At 38.6% G+C, this 17,869-nt stretch overlaps 1 protein-coding gene across 1 annotated transcript in view; it reads left to right on the top strand.

Annotated features, from left to right (window-relative positions):
* The window catches only part of myo16 (myosin XVI), a 117,288-nt gene that overhangs the window by 36,917 nt on the left and 62,502 nt on the right, over nt 1-17,869 (top strand). The window contains exons 6-17 of the mRNA XM_015003060.2: nt 2,265-2,389; nt 2,551-2,676; nt 6,161-6,236; nt 8,996-9,146; nt 9,291-9,441; nt 10,061-10,171; nt 10,795-10,860; nt 11,695-11,822; nt 14,970-15,075; nt 15,838-15,955; nt 17,352-17,499; nt 17,605-17,722. Coding sequence (XP_014858546.2) covers nt 2,265-2,389; nt 2,551-2,676; nt 6,161-6,236; nt 8,996-9,146; nt 9,291-9,441; nt 10,061-10,171; nt 10,795-10,860; nt 11,695-11,822; nt 14,970-15,075; nt 15,838-15,955; nt 17,352-17,499; nt 17,605-17,722 — 1,424 coding nt within the window. The remainder of the gene's footprint in view (nt 1-2,264; nt 2,390-2,550; nt 2,677-6,160; nt 6,237-8,995; nt 9,147-9,290; nt 9,442-10,060; nt 10,172-10,794; nt 10,861-11,694; nt 11,823-14,969; nt 15,076-15,837; nt 15,956-17,351; nt 17,500-17,604; nt 17,723-17,869) is intronic.

Here is a 17,869-nt window from a genome sequence, read left to right as displayed (position 1 = left end):
CATAGATGTCTAGAACTTTTCATGTGGCTATTGAACCGTTGTTTTTCTCTGGCTCTTTCTCAATGTCCACTGGATAATAAATTAACAGGAAGAGACAATACATAAGTGGATGGGTTTGAGGTCATTGTCATGACCAAACACCCAGTTATGACTAGGTTGCAGCCCTCAGATTAAAACTGACAGATGAAGACCAAGATCAAAGCGCCTGCTTCAAAATCACCACCTGGAAAATTCACAGCTGCTCAGACAGACAAGCCAGATACCTTATTGATAAACTTAAAAATAAGACATTATGCTCAGATTAGCAAAAGTCTTTGCTGTTTGGCCACTGTGCCTGTAAGAGTATCTTTGAAGAGCTCAGGTAAGCCTTTCAGACTTGAAAAATAACAGGACAGTGGTCAGGTATGGGGCGGTAGCATTACTGCACAAAGTAAATGGAATGATAAAGAAAGAGAATTATCTTTGAATTCTACTGCCTCACCTTAAATCCGTCAAAAGTGGGACACAATTAGGTGTCCAGCCAGGATAATGACTCCAAAAACATCAAAACAGCTTCAACCCTGTAGTATCCAATGTTATAATATTATGTCATCTATATGCTGACCTTTCTTCTAGTGTTTTTACCAAGACTTGGAAATTGAGCTTTATTTTTCAGTTTTAGAATGTTGTTGCTTAGGAAATTTGCATAAGTTCCTCCACAGGATCTCAAAGTAACAACTTGAAAAACCTGTTATTCCCAGATATGGCCATCAACATCTCTGCAAATATCTCACAGTGATTCGGTGAAGCAGATTATTCTAAAAAAAATTAAAATAAACTGTCTTTTAAAAAATTGGGGGGCGATCATTACCATGTCTAGAGCATTGTACAAAATGCAAAAATTATTTTATAGCATAATTAATCTTACCTTTAACCTTACAAAAGCAAAGCGATCTGAAAACATCACATTTCCTGCAAAACAATCTACAAGGTTGAACTCTTTCAATGTCCACATCTTTGTGGGTTAAGAGTGAATGCAGCAGGCAGATTTTTTAATTCATTAATTCCCAGACTGCTGTGAATAAAGTAATATGTTTTTATTTGTGTGATGTGGTCTGAGAGCAAAGAGCTCAGTTAAAAACAGATGGATCAGATCTCGGATGTGTGATAGATCTTGATTTTTAATCGCTTAAGGCTAGATTTGGGCTGTATAACTCAGAAAGGTCACAGTAAAGAGACATCACATCAAATCAAGAGAGCTAAACACCAAACAGCTTCACAAATTACAACAGCAACAACAGGAAGTGACATCATACGCCTTACCTAATCCACGTTTAAGTTCTGCTGGTTTCATTAGGCAAATTAGATTCAAATTTTTACTACCAACTTTTGCTTTAAAAATCAACTTTAGTGTAATGCTGCATAATCATTCCTCTCTGTAAAAGCTATTCAGATGAATTATTAAAATGCCTGGATTGATATAATATTCACGCCAGTGATGATTTTATGTAAACCTCTGACTGGAGTTGTAGGTATTGTGAGCGTTCAGACGAGGGCTCTTCATTAAAATTTGCCCAAAAGGCATAATTTGTCCTAGTGGACTGCGTGGGAGTCAGCCTTTTCAATTAGCCATGCAATGTTATCACTGTTGATATTTTATTTATTAAATACAAGCCCTCACATTCATAGCTATTAGTTAGCACATCCTGGTGCAGTATTTGGTGACATTCCTGCCTTGATTTACGTAAAGTGTAATCTCCCTAAAAAGATTCAGGAAGAAGGAAACTCAGATGATTTTTGGTGATCTACAGATATTTTCATTCTGCAGTCTATCACTGCTCGTTTCTTTTCTAAGAAGCACCATGGCTAACCCAGAGCTGTCATCAAACCTTTCTGAGATAAGTTAAATCTGACAGCTGCTGCAGTTTATTATTTTAAACAATCATAATATGTTTTTTGGTGAATGTGATGCTTTCACAAGCTGAATTATCTCTCTATTCCTTCCAGTTAAAGATTACAGCTTTAAAATCTTAGGTTATTATACAACCATAAAGATTAAGACATTGATTAACTAATTCTACCAAAAATACATTGATGTTTACGGTTGAGACATGATTAAATGTGAAAAATTACAAGGGGTTTTAAAGGTTTTATAAGACACTATAGCTGTGTGCTTTCAGCGTCTACCTACAAACACTCTATTTATGTGCTCCAATTTTATTTTTTATCTAATATGCAAACCAACAAGTCATAAAATCATTTATGTAACGTTATTGTTGCTGTAGGTGTAAACGTGGCCTCCATGCACACCATGAAGACACAGAGGCCAACCACCATGCTGTCTGATGTTAAACATCTTGTAACCACCGGGGGAACCCTTAACCAGGCTAATGATGAAGGAGTTACTTTGGTAATTTAACAATTCCTAAGGATTTTTGATAGTGACTTTTTTTTTTGTTTCTGTTCCCATTTGATTTCTTCAATTCTCTTTTTATCAACTTATATGCTTGTTTGTTTTTTTGGTTTTTTTAGTTCTAATATGCTTTCTGTTTACATCTCCTCTTTCTAAAGCTCCACATTGCATCTGCCAGTGGCTACAGAGAGGTGGTGTCAGTGTTATTGGAGAGCGGAGCAGACCCCCATCCAGCTGACAACAACTTTTGGACCCCACTCCATTTGGCTGCAAAATATGGGCAGGTAACTTGCTGTTCAATGTTTTGACGACTGGAAACCTAATTTAAACTGAACTGGCTCCATTGATCCAATAAGATAGCTTCAATTAATTAAAAAGTAAAGTGAAAAAGAGAAACTTATTGATGGATTCTTCCTTCACTGAACCTGCCTGTAGGCATCTGAGAGTCGGAATTGACGAGAACACAATTATCGTCGGAAAATGAGAAGAAATTAGTAAAACCATGGTTTCATGATCTTACTTAATTTGGAAGGATAATGTAAAAATGACTTTTTTGAGATTTGCATCATGTTATAATATTTATCCCCCATCGAAATCATATCTGCAGGGTTGCTTTGATTTTTTTCTTGCATGTTTGAGGAATCCTTGAATTTCCCATCGCAACCATTCTGTGGTCTCACTAAGGACCATCTTTTCCACAAACTCCTCATTGGCTCACCAGGTCTTTTGCTAATTGCTGCTGCCACTAGTCTGGTGGAGCTGAGTGGAGAAGACTTGGGGGAGAGTTTTGGGTAAATAAACAGTGCTTAGGCACCTCCTAATGGTTGCCACAAGAGATTCAAGGATTCCTCAAACATGCATGAAAAAGTCAAAGCAAAGCTCCAGGTCTGCTCAGATCAGCTCAAAAATGTGGATTGTTTTTGGCTCCTTTTAGCCAGAGAAACTTTTCATGACCGGTGCTTTATCTAGGATTTTATAAAAAAATAAATAAATAAATAAAACTTTAAACTACACGAATACAGTGAACAGACAGAAGAGTGGCTTTGAAAGAAAAAGTTTCAAAACCGTGGTTTAGTAGCCCATGTCTGAACCTAAGACTGTATTAACTGATTACAGTGTTTTAGATGATCAGATTTTCAAATGAGAAGAAATGTTTTTTTTTTTTTTTTTTTTTTTTAGAAAAGCATTTGGAACAGAATGGGATTAAGATTTGGTTTGGAAGGGTCCCAGCTATGAAGAGAGGGAAGCGATCATGTTTGGATCTTGCTGACATGACTGATTACCCTTTGGGTTATGTGCTTGGTCACTGACAAGACGAATTTATTATTCTGGTGTTTGGATTCGTTCTCCAGATATTTGGTTTGTTAGTCTAGAAACCACTTTTTTTTCTAACTTTTGTGTGTTTCAGTTTTATCCTCTGACTTTGCACACAGCCTTTTCTCTGTTTCATTCACATGCATCTCCAGACCTTCTTTTCTCCTATTTTATTCTGAATTTACACCATTAGTTTTCTTATTTCTAAATTCCCAGATGATAATAAATCAGTAGATCTGCATGCCATAATCCACTCTACAGTCATGTTAAAGGAATGTGAGTTTAGCCATTATGTTTCTCTTTGTCTCTTTGTCTCTTCCTGAATGCAGAATTACGATGCATGTGAGTGTTTGTAGGGCTGAAATGTGTAAGTGCTTCAGACTTACCAGAGGCAGAGTGGAGGATTGTAGAATTGATTGGGTTTTTCTTGCAGTGCTAAATCACCTCAGTTCTCTGCTCTTTAATGGTAACAGTGCACTCCCTCCTGCATGCAAAGTGCTCTCTGGGCCTTCTTAACATTTGCCTTTTGTCACCTTCTGCTTATAGCTAGTCTTTCAGTGGCACATAACACAACTATACACCACCTGGTGCATTAAACTCTGAGACCTCTTCTGCAGCATGCCATGTGCAGCAGAATGAACCTTTAAGAAGATGTATGACCCTATTATCCAGCTAATTAAGCTTTCCTCCTTTGGATTTGTGATAAGTAAGATCCTGCCTCCCAGCTCTAGTATGTTTGAATCAAGGATTTTAAAGTTTTGGTCTTCAGAGGTACAAATTGTTCCCATTTATGTTGGATTTTCAGTGAAAAGTAAAAGGGAATTAAATTACCAACCTGCTCGTATTGGATTAGTTTCTTCAGTTTTATAATTGAAGCATTGGTAATTAAGTAAAAGTGGGTCTTGAATAGTTTTTACTCTTTAACTTTAACTTCAACTTTTGAAATTAAACACGAAAGCATAACATCAGAAGAGTTCATGGGTATTACTAAAACTGCAATCTCTCTGGATCTGCCTTAAAGATAAGCACTTGTAATCTTTTCCTGTTCCTCTTTGAAACCTGACTTGCTGAAGCATTCACATCTTTTAGTGCTACTGACGTGTGGCCATTATTTATAGAGTCTGAGCCTTGCTGATAAGCTTCACGGGCAGAGGCTGTGCTTTAGCCTCATAACTTTACAACTGTCGGCATAGGTCACAGTTAGTCTGGAGAAAATGCTGACGCACTCTCCTCTGCTCTTATGTCTTAACTCCTGTGCTGCTGCAATACAAATAATCACTTCACCTTCCCATACAGAGGTGGAAATGTCTTTTTTGTTGATTTGGCATCGTTAAACTGGCTTTTATCCCCCATTATTCATCATCGTTTAAGCTGGTCTATTTTAGGCTTAGTTATATTATTCTCTATGTCAAGGATTGAGAGTATGTAAAACGTGTAAAAGAAACAAGTAAAGGCAGTGAAGAATCCAGTTAAAAGCTGGTAAAGAATAATGATATTACACCTGGAACAGTAAATGTGGGCCAAAATATGTTTGTGTTACGTACTCAGTGACTAGCTACCCAAGTAGTAACGGCACAGACTTCAACTTGAAATAATAAGGCAAAGATTTCAAAGCCGTTTTTTGGGTTAGGGGGAAGGAGTTTCGCTGAGAGTAGCTTAGAGATCTAACAATCTAACAGAGGTTAGAATAACCAGGGATTTAAAAGTGATCTTTGGCGAAACCAGTCTGCATGTTATTCGTCACAGGGATTGATAAATGCTTGTACCAGAATTTAATTTGAAGAAACCTTCAGTTCAGGCTCCGTTCAGGTATACATTGCAATTTCTGCTTCAATTTTGACTGATATTCTCATTATGATGTGCAAATACTTTATATTGGCTATCTGTGGTCTCTAGGGAAATTCTCTATACATCTTAGATACATCGTTGCTCTGGTGAAGGTTGAGCGTTTTCACTTTCGCCCTTTAGACCCCACAATATCAGCTTTCCATGAAGTGAGTGGGAGGAGCTGCAGTTTGGAGGAGTTTATAAGTCTATACATTATTTTATTTAAACATGTCCTTGAATCACAATTAAACAAATGTGACAATTTCCTGTAGGGGAAATTTGCTGTAACTCATAAAGCTGACATTGTGCCATCTGCATCATCATTGCCAAATGGATGTCCTGTATTTATTTACATCTTTAGATTCTTTACTGTCCTGGATTTTATTTTGAGGTTTGATGGATACAATGCCCCCAAAACAGCTGGGCTGAATATCCACGTGCCAAATGAATGTAAAGGCTGTGTTACAGATTTTTAAAGTAGAGATATCACAACTCAGTCTAAACAGTATTGCAGAAAATAGAGAGACTTTACATTTCCATCCATCCTTACATATGTATCGGTTCTGCTCTTGAATTTTCCTTGGATTTTGGAGAATTGGTGATCTGTTTTTCCTCTCTTTTTTCCAGACAAGCATCGTTAGCAAACTCCTAAGGCATGGCGCAAATCCAACTTTGCTCAACTGCAACCAAGACAAGCCTTCTGGTAATATATTTACTGAACACATTCACACTAATGAGCATTTGATCACAAACATGAAAACAACTGCAACTGGAGGGGACAACATGTTCAATCAAGTGGGAGGTAATATAGCAAAAAAAAAAAAAAAAAGAAAGACAATAATTTTGTCACAGACATAAATATAGATGTGTGCTGATTGCCTTTAGGTGAAAGCACAAATTACTTTACAGGAACATGAAAACAACAATATTGTGAATTCTTCAACATTACTTTACCTTTTACCTGTTTTCTACTAACCAGCAAAAGTGGAAATAATAATAATTAGGCCACTAAATGTGGATTCTTAGACGTCTGTGGTGGACATCTGTTCCTGTTTTGACTGGTAGCCGCCAGTCGTTAGGAAATACATGAATAAATAATAAGCTACAAGCTGAACCAGCTACCATCAGAAGATTATGCCTACTTTTGATGTACAATTATGGATGTCTTCTAAAAGGTCTTACTTCCCTATTTATGAGAGTTAATGGTGCAACGGCTGAGGGAGACTTGCGCTCCTGGCAGAAAAGTTAATGTGAAGCTTATAGCCAAGGGCAAAACAAAATACCATGTGCAGGCCAAAATAACGTTCTGCATTCAATTTGGTGCTTAATGTTTAAGAATTCACAATATTGTTGTTTTAACAAATGTTTTAGTAGTGACTAAGACACGCTGCTCTGGTTTTAGTAATGGTTATTTCAATCACTTTGTTTTCACCTCCAAGATGATGACTGCCAGCTGTAGATTGCTTCAGTGATTGGTAGTTGGGCTGTAAAGGAGGGGAGTAACACACATTAAGAAATAACCATTTCCTCTGCCCCATGTATGCCCTTCTTGTTGATCATATCATCTATCGCACAGTTTGCAATCCTAGTACATCAGCATACCGTTGCTAAAACACTGTCAAACAAATTGAACTTCTCACATTTAAAAAGTCTGTTTCCTACAGGTCTGTAAGAATGTTTTGAAGGTAGAAAAGGTTTCCTTCAGTTTGTGTTTTGGTAGCACTCGGTGAGTCATCCTACTATTGTGGAGCGACACATAAAGAGTCTCGATTGTTAGGCACTGGTAGCCAACAATGCTTCGATGATAACAGTGACAAGTAAATGGCATAAGTCTTTGTGAGAGCATTCAAATAAATTGTAGCCTTTTCCGTCAAGAACTTTGTAGACATCAGTGACCTTTATTTATGCGGCCGGTTAAGGGCAGCCAGTTCAGCAAACGGAGAGGTGACATGTTCACTTTTAGGCTGATTGAAAACCAAACTCGCCTCTGGACCATCTGCTGAAGGTTCACAACACAGACTGGGAGACCAGTTAGTCCAGTAGTGAAGGCAGGAAGTGGGCATAGACTGCAGGAGCTGGGTGGCATATTGAGTTGGGCACAGCATGACTTTATGTACATTTAATGATGCGAAGTGATTGAGTCATGGAGACATGATCTTTAAAGGTCATTGGTCATGACACCCAAGTTTCTAGCCGCCATAAATGGAGTATAAACTGATTAAGATTCAGTTCATACTTTATTTATTCATTGACTTCAGTAGGGAAATTTGTATATTAGCATATATTACCATTCTTATTTCATTAATGTGGCCTATTTACTTTGCTGCCAGATGCAGTCTTGATTTAATGAAGTCTAGCATGCTTTCAGGTTACCATCTTGAGTTATCCTTGTTGTAGAGTGAAGCTGCCCTGGCACATGTAGGCAGCCACCACCTCCATATGGTTTGCCTTAAATACCAAGATAGAACAAAAAAATGAAAAGAAAGCAGAAAAAAAGGGAATGCAATACCCAATGTATTTTATTGGATTTCTGTTTGACAGACCAACACAAAGTAGTACACAGTGTAAAGATGCATATTTTCTTTTATTTTTTTGTTATAAAAAATAAGTGTGGCGTACAATAGAATGTACACATTTTCTTTCACTTTATAATTATGAACAATTTTATTGGTACATCCCTTAAAGTCTTTCTGAAGTCTATGACTAGAACTTCACAAAATGTTAAAATGTTCTAGTCGTATGAATACTTTTGGATGGCACTGTATAAATGTGTCACAGACTGGGGCTTCGGGTTTTCTTCCTCCCTTTTTGTAGGATAATATCTCTCTGCTGTCGCCCACCGTGTACTCTCTGGGTTTAACCAGGCCTGTGCCTCATTCTGGTCTTAATCAATACCCCATATTTGCATGTAGACACAGAAAACATGTGAGACAAACCCCGAGAGGCTGAAACAATCCCTACCGTTTAACATGGAAGCTGCATGGTTTTCCTGTAGAAGCCATATAATGAAAAAAAGCGGCATAGCAAGAGATGGGTGTCAGGGGCGCTGTCTGTCAGACGGAAATAAAAAGCCAAAGCCATTTTCTTTCCCTTGGGCCCTCTTAGGCCTCATTACAGATGGGGAGATCCTAAAGCTCTCATCCTCTGCAGCGCTGGATTGATTCTCTGTTAGATTCGAATTCTGGATAAGGGCAGGATCATCAAATGCATTTTTAAGAAAGGGGTTATAATGATACTTAGTAGTGATAGTGTTGTTTAAGCCATCATACTTCTAGAGTCTCCTTACTTTTTTATGTTTTGTTTTTACTACAGAAAAAATATTTGAGTGGTTTAGAAAGATAAAATATATTAATTCTGCTCTCATGTATCCGCAATTGCTTGCATTAACTTGAGGATTTGTATTTTTATTTTTTGTGATGTCAGATTTTCAAAGTAACAGTGATTCGGGTTTTCTGTCATTAGATCTTGCAGTGTCAGAACCGATGGCAGAGATGCTGCTGAGCGCAGAGGAGAGCTGGTTGCAGAGACTGAAGGACCCCGGAGCCCCACTGCCTCCAACCGACCAACGTTATGACGGAGGCTCTCATGACCTCAACACTCCTCTCAAAACTTTGTGAGTCTACTCTTTTACATGCACACATTTATTCAATACATTGTAAATTATGATTTATCCGTTTTAAACTCAAATATTTTGTCTCCTTTTTCCCCAAACTGCAGTCGTTTAACTCGCCACGCCTTTTGCTCTTTTGTTAATCAGGAATCCGCTTGGTCTCTCAATTTCTAAGCGGGACAGTCTGCTGGAGAAGTGTGCCATGTTCAGAGAGGCAGGTGGAGCACTAAGCCGACAGCCCTCTCAGGATAATGGCCTCGATAGTCCCTTTAGCTCTGGACCAAGCAAACTGGAGCAGGTAACTTTGCTTCAAAGCCCATTTAAGGACGAACCTTCTCAGAGTGTCTTTGGCTGATAAAGCTAAAGGGTTACATTTCAGTACAACTGACCTTTAAAACTCAAGAAGCTGTAATTCACTTAATTTTTTGTGTGTTATTCTTTTAATGAAGGATTTGCATCTTTTGAATAATTTTATATTTTATTAGGCTTCAATAACAGACTTCAGTGTAACATCTAGTGATTTTATCTGATAGACAAAATCTAAAGTAGTGCATAATTGTGACATTAAAAATGTTTTCCAAATATGTCAAATGAAATGTGGTTTATGTATTCATTCCCCATTAGTCTAAAATGCATCCAGTGCAACCAAGTTCTCCTGTGTTTTGAAGCAAGATTAGTCTATAAATCTAAATCCCAAATCTCTCATGGAACGCTGTTCACTCAATCATCTAAATGTGAATGCTTAAAAAATCTTGCCTTTGAAGCCCTGTTATTTCAACATTGAAAAGCTCAAAGTGAAGTAACAGAAATAATCTTGTCGTAGTTGGGGTTTTGTAGAAATTATGCAACGTGTGTGGACAACAGAGGATATCCAAACACCACCCTGAGTTCAGATTTAATTCACTGTGTTTCTTTAGGTCAAGCTGATGCCTCCAGCTCCCAATGATGACCTCGCTTCCCTCAGCGAGCTGACCGACAGCAGCCTGCTCTACGAGATGCAGAAGCGCTTTGGTAACGACCAAATCTACGTAAGCCTGTTACGTCCTTGTACCTTTTGCACACAAAGTGGTCACTGTCTTCTGCAGCACAAAAAGACCTCTCCTTTCCACCCTCAAAAAGAGAGGTGAAAAATGAAAAAAAGTCTAAATTTGTTATAATTAATTAATGAATCCAGTTTCAAGAAATTCACTTTTTAAAAAAAACATAAGTGAATATTGCCTCCAGTCTGCAAACAATGGGATATTTGTTCAACCCATTAACCTTGAGCCCAGTCTGGAGGACAGATCAGCATGTTACTAAATATTAGCATTAGCAGCACTTTCACAGGGGGCAGCTTGGCTCTAATAGAAGTGGTGAATGATGAAGGGTTAGTTGGTTAGAGAGGAGGGTCAGAATAAGGTCGCCCTTCATTCTGGTCTTAATGTCTGCAGGGCTTACATACGAGACAGTACATCTGAGTTCTTCATCGGGTCATTTTATCAGTTGGAGTTTTACTGTTATCTTCTTATGATGTTTAGGACCATTATTTGCAAACATGCAGTTTGCTAAACACATATGCAAGGCTTCCTTTTACTATGACTGTCGATTAAAGTTTTTCGAAACGAGGATGAATTGTTTGCTAATTCGCATGTCTCTCCCTGCTCGTGTTTAGACTTACATTGGACACATTCTTCTGCTCATCAATCCAAACAAAGAGCTGCCCATCTATTCCACTTTGGTGAGCAAACATTTAAATTACCTGTACGTATTTACAGCAAAAAGCCTTTGTTGTCTATTAGGATGTTTCAACGTAGAGGGGAATATGTGGCAATACTCTCTCAAGCAGGATGGTTTGCATTAGATGAGCTTTAACCATTACAGCTGTAAAATCATCCTATGAAGGGAAGAGTTTCCTGCATAAAAAGCAGAGCAGCAGGGGATGAAATGGACATAGTAGTTGATAAATAATGCAGTCTTCCTGTTAGCGATCTGCAGCGCAAGGCTGACTCTGCATTAGCCAGAGAAAACACACACAAACAGCCATTCCTAGACGCAAACAGTCTCGGTTACAGTTTCTCATCACAAGGCCAAAAATGCTTATCAAGCAGAAACGAAAAACAAACGCCAACACAATCCAGTGGGGAAGCTATTGAAAATTGCTCATTTATTACCTTTTCCACAATATTATGTCATTGTGCAAAACTGTCCTCCACCCCTGTTTCTGCTGTCACCAACATAGCACTTTCATACCACTGCTGGTCTTGGCAGACAGGGACAGCATCAACGACAACATGCCGATACTAAATCTAAAATGTACACTTTTTACTTTTAGGATTATTAATCTATTGCTTCACTCATAGAAAACAGAAAATGAGATTTATTTTTACTTTATTGGATTAGATATTTAAATTTGGACATTTAAGTTTGTGTAAACTGTAGCTAAATGGTTACTTAGAGTGGGATCTTTTTGTCGAACACTCAGAATGATCCCCAGTGTGGCTTCACTGTCTCAGTGAAAATTGATCCCTCGCCTGATTGTGTGTCCATCTTATGGCCTCTGTCTATTTCTTAGGTGAGTCAGTTGTACCTGAGCTCCACTGGCCGTCTTTGCTCTTCTCTACCGCCTCACATCTTCTCCTCAGCTGAGAGAGCGTATCACATGATGCAGCAGGAGAGACGTCCACAGTGTTTCCTCCTGAGGTACTCCTGCCATTCCTTTCTACACAGGAACCCCCAAAGTTGAGGCATTTTGTTACATTTGCTCGAGAACAAAAAACAGCATGATGAAGACCAATGAACTTATGTAGAAATGAAGATGTTAAAGCAGGGTTAACTTGTAGCATATTATCCCAAACAATCCTTAACAGAGCACCGCCACTGCATCAAACCTGCAGCTGTGGAGATCCACCAATCAGACTGAATCTGATGGAATCTGTCGAAAGGACGACTATTTATCATACCTTCTAAAAGTCTGGCTTTTTTGGGGGAAAAAAAGTGAAAAAGGAAACCATAAGAAGGAGTGTTTAAAGGATGTCACAAGCATACACAGCAAACATGTGAAAGACGTTCTGGTCAAATCAGAACAGAATGCAAAAATGCCTACATCTAAAACACAGTGTCTAGGTGAACACACAGTAACACACAGATGGTGATATATGGTGAAATATGGTGGGAACAATTTTCTTAAGCAGAGACAGGGAGACTGATTGAAGTTGATGGGAAGGTGGATACAAGGCGATCCTGCAAGAAAACTTACCAGGCTCCAAAAGAGGTTCACATTCCAGCAGAACAACAACCCTAAACAAACAGAGAGAGAGAGAGAGACTGATGGTTTAGATCAGAGCATAATCAAAGTCCAAGCCTGAATTGCTGTTCTGACTCTCTTAAATCTACCTGAACTTAACATATTTACCAAGTTAAAAAGGGCAAACATTTCTGTCTATAAATGGCAAAAGCTGACGGCACATGTGATTTTCCAAAGTGTTGCTCTGATAGCATTTGGCTTCACTGGATTCCATCTTGGTGTATCAGAGTAAAGAGAGAACAGAAATGTAGGCCACCATTTTTCAGATTTTTATTTGTGAAGAAACCATTTTCACTACATAGTAACATTATTCTTCTTGTTGGTCTGTCACATTAAAACCCAATAAAATAAATTAAAATTTGTGGTTGTAATGTGACAAGATGTGAGGTGTGAATACTTTTACAAGGCGTTCTATGTGAAACCAGAGCTGCAGTGACAGTTTTATAGCTAAATAATTGTGTAAATAATTTGCAGGTTGCCCACGTGGTTTGTCCACTCCCCTCAGCTACACACCTGTTAAATCCTTCCAGAAAGATTAATAGCTCTGAGCCCAAACCAAGCAGTAGACCTGTTCCACGTTTGCACAGAGATGGATGTTTGCTGGGAGGGTTGCAGAGCTGCACTCTTTGTCCTCGACTGGACCAACTCAGCACCCTGATTGCAATTAAATCCTGTTCCTGCTCTCCAGTGACATTCCCACTGAGTCGTAACCAGTCTGGCAGAGAGTTAATGCGCCCTGGCCACAGGCTATCTATCTCACTTACACACACAAACACACACAGCGGCATTGTGCTGTGCACTCACAAGTGCACACGTTTCCATTTCCTCAATTCCTTCCTTTGCACTTTATCGCTCCTTCTCCGGTTTCACTTTTGGTTGTGCCGTGGATCTCCTTGTTGTCTGACATGCATATATACCAAAGTACACACACATATGCACACACACACGCATCTTCTTTTATAGGCAAATCAATGGTTCAGATCCCTCCTGAGGCAGATACGCTAACAGTCTACCCTTAAAATCTAATAAAAACTGGTAAATGAAAAGATAGCGGAAGAACCCTTGGACTTGGAAAAGTAGCATAACACATACACACTCCCAATCCCCGAGAGCAAGCTGCGGTCTTTAGTGAGGAGCCCCTGACCTTCTCAAGCCATCTGCTTGGTGTTACTATGCATGTCTCGCCTCCCTGCGTGTCAGTGAGTATCAGAGCATGTACTGTAGGGGAGCCTTATGTCAGCCTTAATATCCAGTCAACAGAAAATTAACAGGCATCCTGGGTGTTAAAAGTATGGGCTCAGTCAGTGAAATGTCACTGATGTCAGGAGGAGTGGGTGGGACATGTAACGGGTGGGGGTCCCTAAGGCGGGGGAGATGTCAGATGGGTGGAGACGTTCAATGTTGGGGACAGATGATGTCACCCTGATGACTAACATCTCACACCTACTCTTTAGAGACAGGCAAAGCTCTGTTTGAGATTTTTCATGTGTTATAAGAAGTCTGTTGTGGTGGAAAAGGTTAAAAAAAACAAACAACAAATAACCAGAACAAAGCGTGTTAAAACATTTATATTGCAATTTTCCTCCACTTAGCTGTTGCAGCAAATTCAGTGTAAAATGTGCATTGATGTCACAACTTATAGATACACTGTTGATGATCGCTAATATAAAGTGTCGTACAAAGGTTTTTCACTTGAAAATTTGCACAAACGTTGCACAAAATTTGCAAAACCAGTTTTCATGTTACATTCTCAATTGGATACAAGTGTGGACTTTGCCTGGGTCATTCCTGAGTGTGCTTTTATCTAGTTAGTTTGATTGTAATACTAGCTTCATGTTTTCAATTTCTCGTGAACCTATAATTGACTTTCTTCCAGAATTCCCCCCCTCCCTTGTTTAACAGTATCAATCTCACCATCAACTCTGACAAGTTGAAGTCCCAGCTGAAGATAAACATTGGTGCGCATGGTGTTTACCGGGTGCCGTGCCATGTGCTTTTCGACAAACATAGTGTTTAGTATGTCACCCCGAAAATGCTCTACTTGTTCATCCTGATAGTTTATGTGGAAGCCCCGTCTTTGCAGGTTTAGAGCTTTTTCGCTTTTTGGTGATAAATTGAGCAGCGATTCAATAAGGGATTCAAAACTGGGTATCCTGTTTTATAACTTAACCCTGCATTTAACTTTTCCACAACTTTATCCATGATATATTTGCTGTGTTCCTGGGTCTTCATGATGCTTTTTGTCCACTAATGGTTTCTAACAAACATCTGAGGTTTTCACTGAACAGCTCGATTTATTCTCATATCAAATAACACATCTGAAGAGTTTTTATTGAATTGTATTTCATTCAGGGCTTTTAAAAAATATTCCGTCTTTTTCACAATCAAGCACTGCTTTGTGTTGAAATTTCACATAAGAATTAGTCTCCACAATTATGGAAGTTTTAATGTTACTCATTGTGGGGGAATTCAAAGGCTATAGATACTTTTGCACAACACAGTGTGAAAGACTAACTGAAGACTGTCTGTTTCTATCTTTTCAGTGGCGAGAGTGGTTCTGGGAAAACTGAGGCATGTAAGCACATCGTGAGACACTTGACAGCTCGCTCCGGCCCCAAAGGCTTTGGGTTAGAGCCCAGAATGAAACGCGTAAGTCTGAATGCGTCTGTCTGCGAGATGTTTGTCAAATTCTGCACTTCAAAGATCCAGCGGGTAAAGAGGGGTCCTCTGTAGATGTGCATGATTTAGGAACATGCAACAACGCCGTGTCCTTGAAATGATTTTTGGACCTCAAATCAGATTTCGCTTTTTTTTCTTTTCCGTAAATCTCTCTGACAAACTCATAAATCCCCCAGTGCCCCCTGCCTGCCCACTTTGCTTGCATACAGTGACGTTAGCCAGTGTTTCACGTACAGATATTTGCTGGTTAGATTTTGAGCACTTTTTGATTGTGCATTAATCATTTCCTAAAGTGGTTTGAACATAAAACAAAACGTGCTACATGTTTCACATTGCTATAGCTGCTTAACAGTGAAGACATTAATCCTTACGGTCAACACTAACCACATAATTAAAAAAAAAAAAAAAATGTTTCTAGTTGTAGAAATTTAGATTCACAGCGCAGCATTCTGCTTTTGCTCGGAGACTGATTTAAAATACTGTAATCAGTGAGTGCTCTTTTCTGATGAAGTCATTGTTAAGTAGGCAATATCTGGGTCAACCTTTCATTCTGGGACATGAAATGATGCGACTCGAATCATAGATTTGCACTGACATCTAGTGGTTCAAAAGAGGACTTTCCTTGTTCCCTTTGACAAAGATGTTTTCTTTTCTGCATCATGTGTTATGCTTTATTTCTCATTGAAAGATAATGCAAACCTTAACATGAGCTGTTTGGTTTTGTATATACAGGTAAACTGTATTCTGGAAGCTTTTGGCCATGCAAAAACCCCAAGAAACAGCAGCTCAAGCCGTTTTATCAAGTTGCTAACGATCCAGTTCTGTGAAAAAGAAAAGACAATACTGAGAGGTAATGCAGTGTGCACATCTGGCTGTAAATGAAACTGAATTATTAATAAATTCAATGCCTTTATTGTTATATTTGGATATGCATAAGATATTTACCAGTCATGTTAAATTTCATTAAGTTTATATACTTTGATGTTAGTTCTTCTGAAGATTTTTATAAGCCTTTCTTTAAATTATGTTTTATTCTTTATATTTATTATTGTTAATATTATTGAGTAGTTATTTTATTGCAGTTTTCTGTGAAACACCATCAGAACATAGTGTGTAATTGTAAAATGAAAGGAAACTTGCACATTGCTTATTTGCAAATTATAATTTGAAGTTTGCCACAAGAAATGCACTTTTAGAGGGGAGATAAGTCCTAGTCAAAGACCAGACTTGATCTAGTAGAAGATCTATTACAAGACTTGAAAATTCATCAACTCTGATCTGGAGAAGCAGGGCAAAGTGTTCAGTCTTAGGACGAGAAAAGCTAAGAAACAAACTTTTGAAAACCTGATACAGATTTTTTTATTTTTTATTTAAATGTGTATTATTTTGATTTCATTTCACATAATAGGATACTTTCTTGTTTTGGTTTTTTTGTTTCACAAATGATTTAAATCAAGTGAATTGGCATCCCAACACACTTATCGTGGAAAAGTTTAAGATAAGATGAGATATTCCTTTATTAATCCCACTACATTTACATTACCATTTACATTGTTACAGCAGTATAAAGGACAGAGCAGAACCAATATCAAAATCTATATCTACACAGTAAAATCAGGTGAATATAGAAAGTAGTGAAACAGTATTGTTTGAAATATAAATAAATAAATTCCAGGTTTATTGCCTATAGTAAAGAGTAGTGAACTACTGAGAGCAGCAGGTGTTGTACAGTCTGACGGCGGCTGGAAGGAAAGACCTACGGTATCTTTCCTTCACGCACTTAGGGTGCCGCAGCTGGCACTGAAGGAGCTGCTCAGTGCTGTCAGAGAGAGGTGCATGGGTTGGGACGGGTACTGCAGCTTGCGCTGGAGCTTAGTCCTCATTCTCCTGTCTGCCACCACCTCCACTGGGTCAACAAGACACCCCAGGTGGATTTCCTGAGGAAATCCAGCTCTGAATTCCTGAGTTCACGAGTATAGATACCTGTTCACAGCTTTAAACAGGTTACTAGCTTTGAGCCACCACAAGGAGGCAGTAAAAGCTAAAGAATAGCTTCATGGCGATTTGATTTAATTCCTAATTTGTTTTTTTGTTTTTTTGCTTTGTTTTCAACATTTTATATCCGTAAATTTAATTTTATGATACCTGCCATTAAATATATACTAAAAAGGTAGTAATGTCAAGCTTTTTATCAATAATGATTTAAGTTTTTTGTACTGACTTGAATACCGTGTGTTCTGTTTAAGCCCACATTTACACCTACATGCTGGAGAAGACCCGTCTAGTTCACCTGCCGCCTCAGCAACAAAACTTTCGAATCTTCTATCTGATGGCTGAGGGCCTTTCCCCCGAGGACAAGACTGCACTTTATCTCAATAATGTCTTGGCTCATAGGTTTGTTGTTGTGCAATAGAAATACTGAATTATTGAATTTTGCATTTGGAGTTTGCTGATTGATGCGTGCGTTATTGTTTCTTCCTTCCATCTTCCTGTCACCAGGTATCTTACTGGTGCAACTCCAGGAGACAGCCCTCCTGTCGCCCTGGCTTCTGCCCAGAGCAGGGAGCATCTGGCTGCAGTCAAACAAGCCCTGCGCGCCCTGGGCTTCAACAAACAGGTCACTGAGCTGCATGTTCGGTTTGGTCAGATAGGCGTACGGTTAAGTTGTAAAATTCACACACCCTGAAGAAATAAAAGTATCTCACTCTTGTACCTCCATAAAATAGAACATCATTATAAAGTGAATTTATTTCCGTCCTTCATC

Source organism: Poecilia mexicana, unplaced genomic scaffold, assembly GCF_051168715.1.
Source record: "Poecilia mexicana isolate PSO_F unplaced genomic scaffold, ASM5116871v1 scaffold_2, whole genome shotgun sequence".
Lineage (NCBI taxonomy): Eukaryota > Metazoa > Chordata > Actinopteri > Cyprinodontiformes > Poeciliidae > Poecilia > Poecilia mexicana.
The sequence above is the reverse complement of the archived record's forward strand: the minus strand, read 5'-3'. Positions and strand labels throughout refer to the sequence as shown.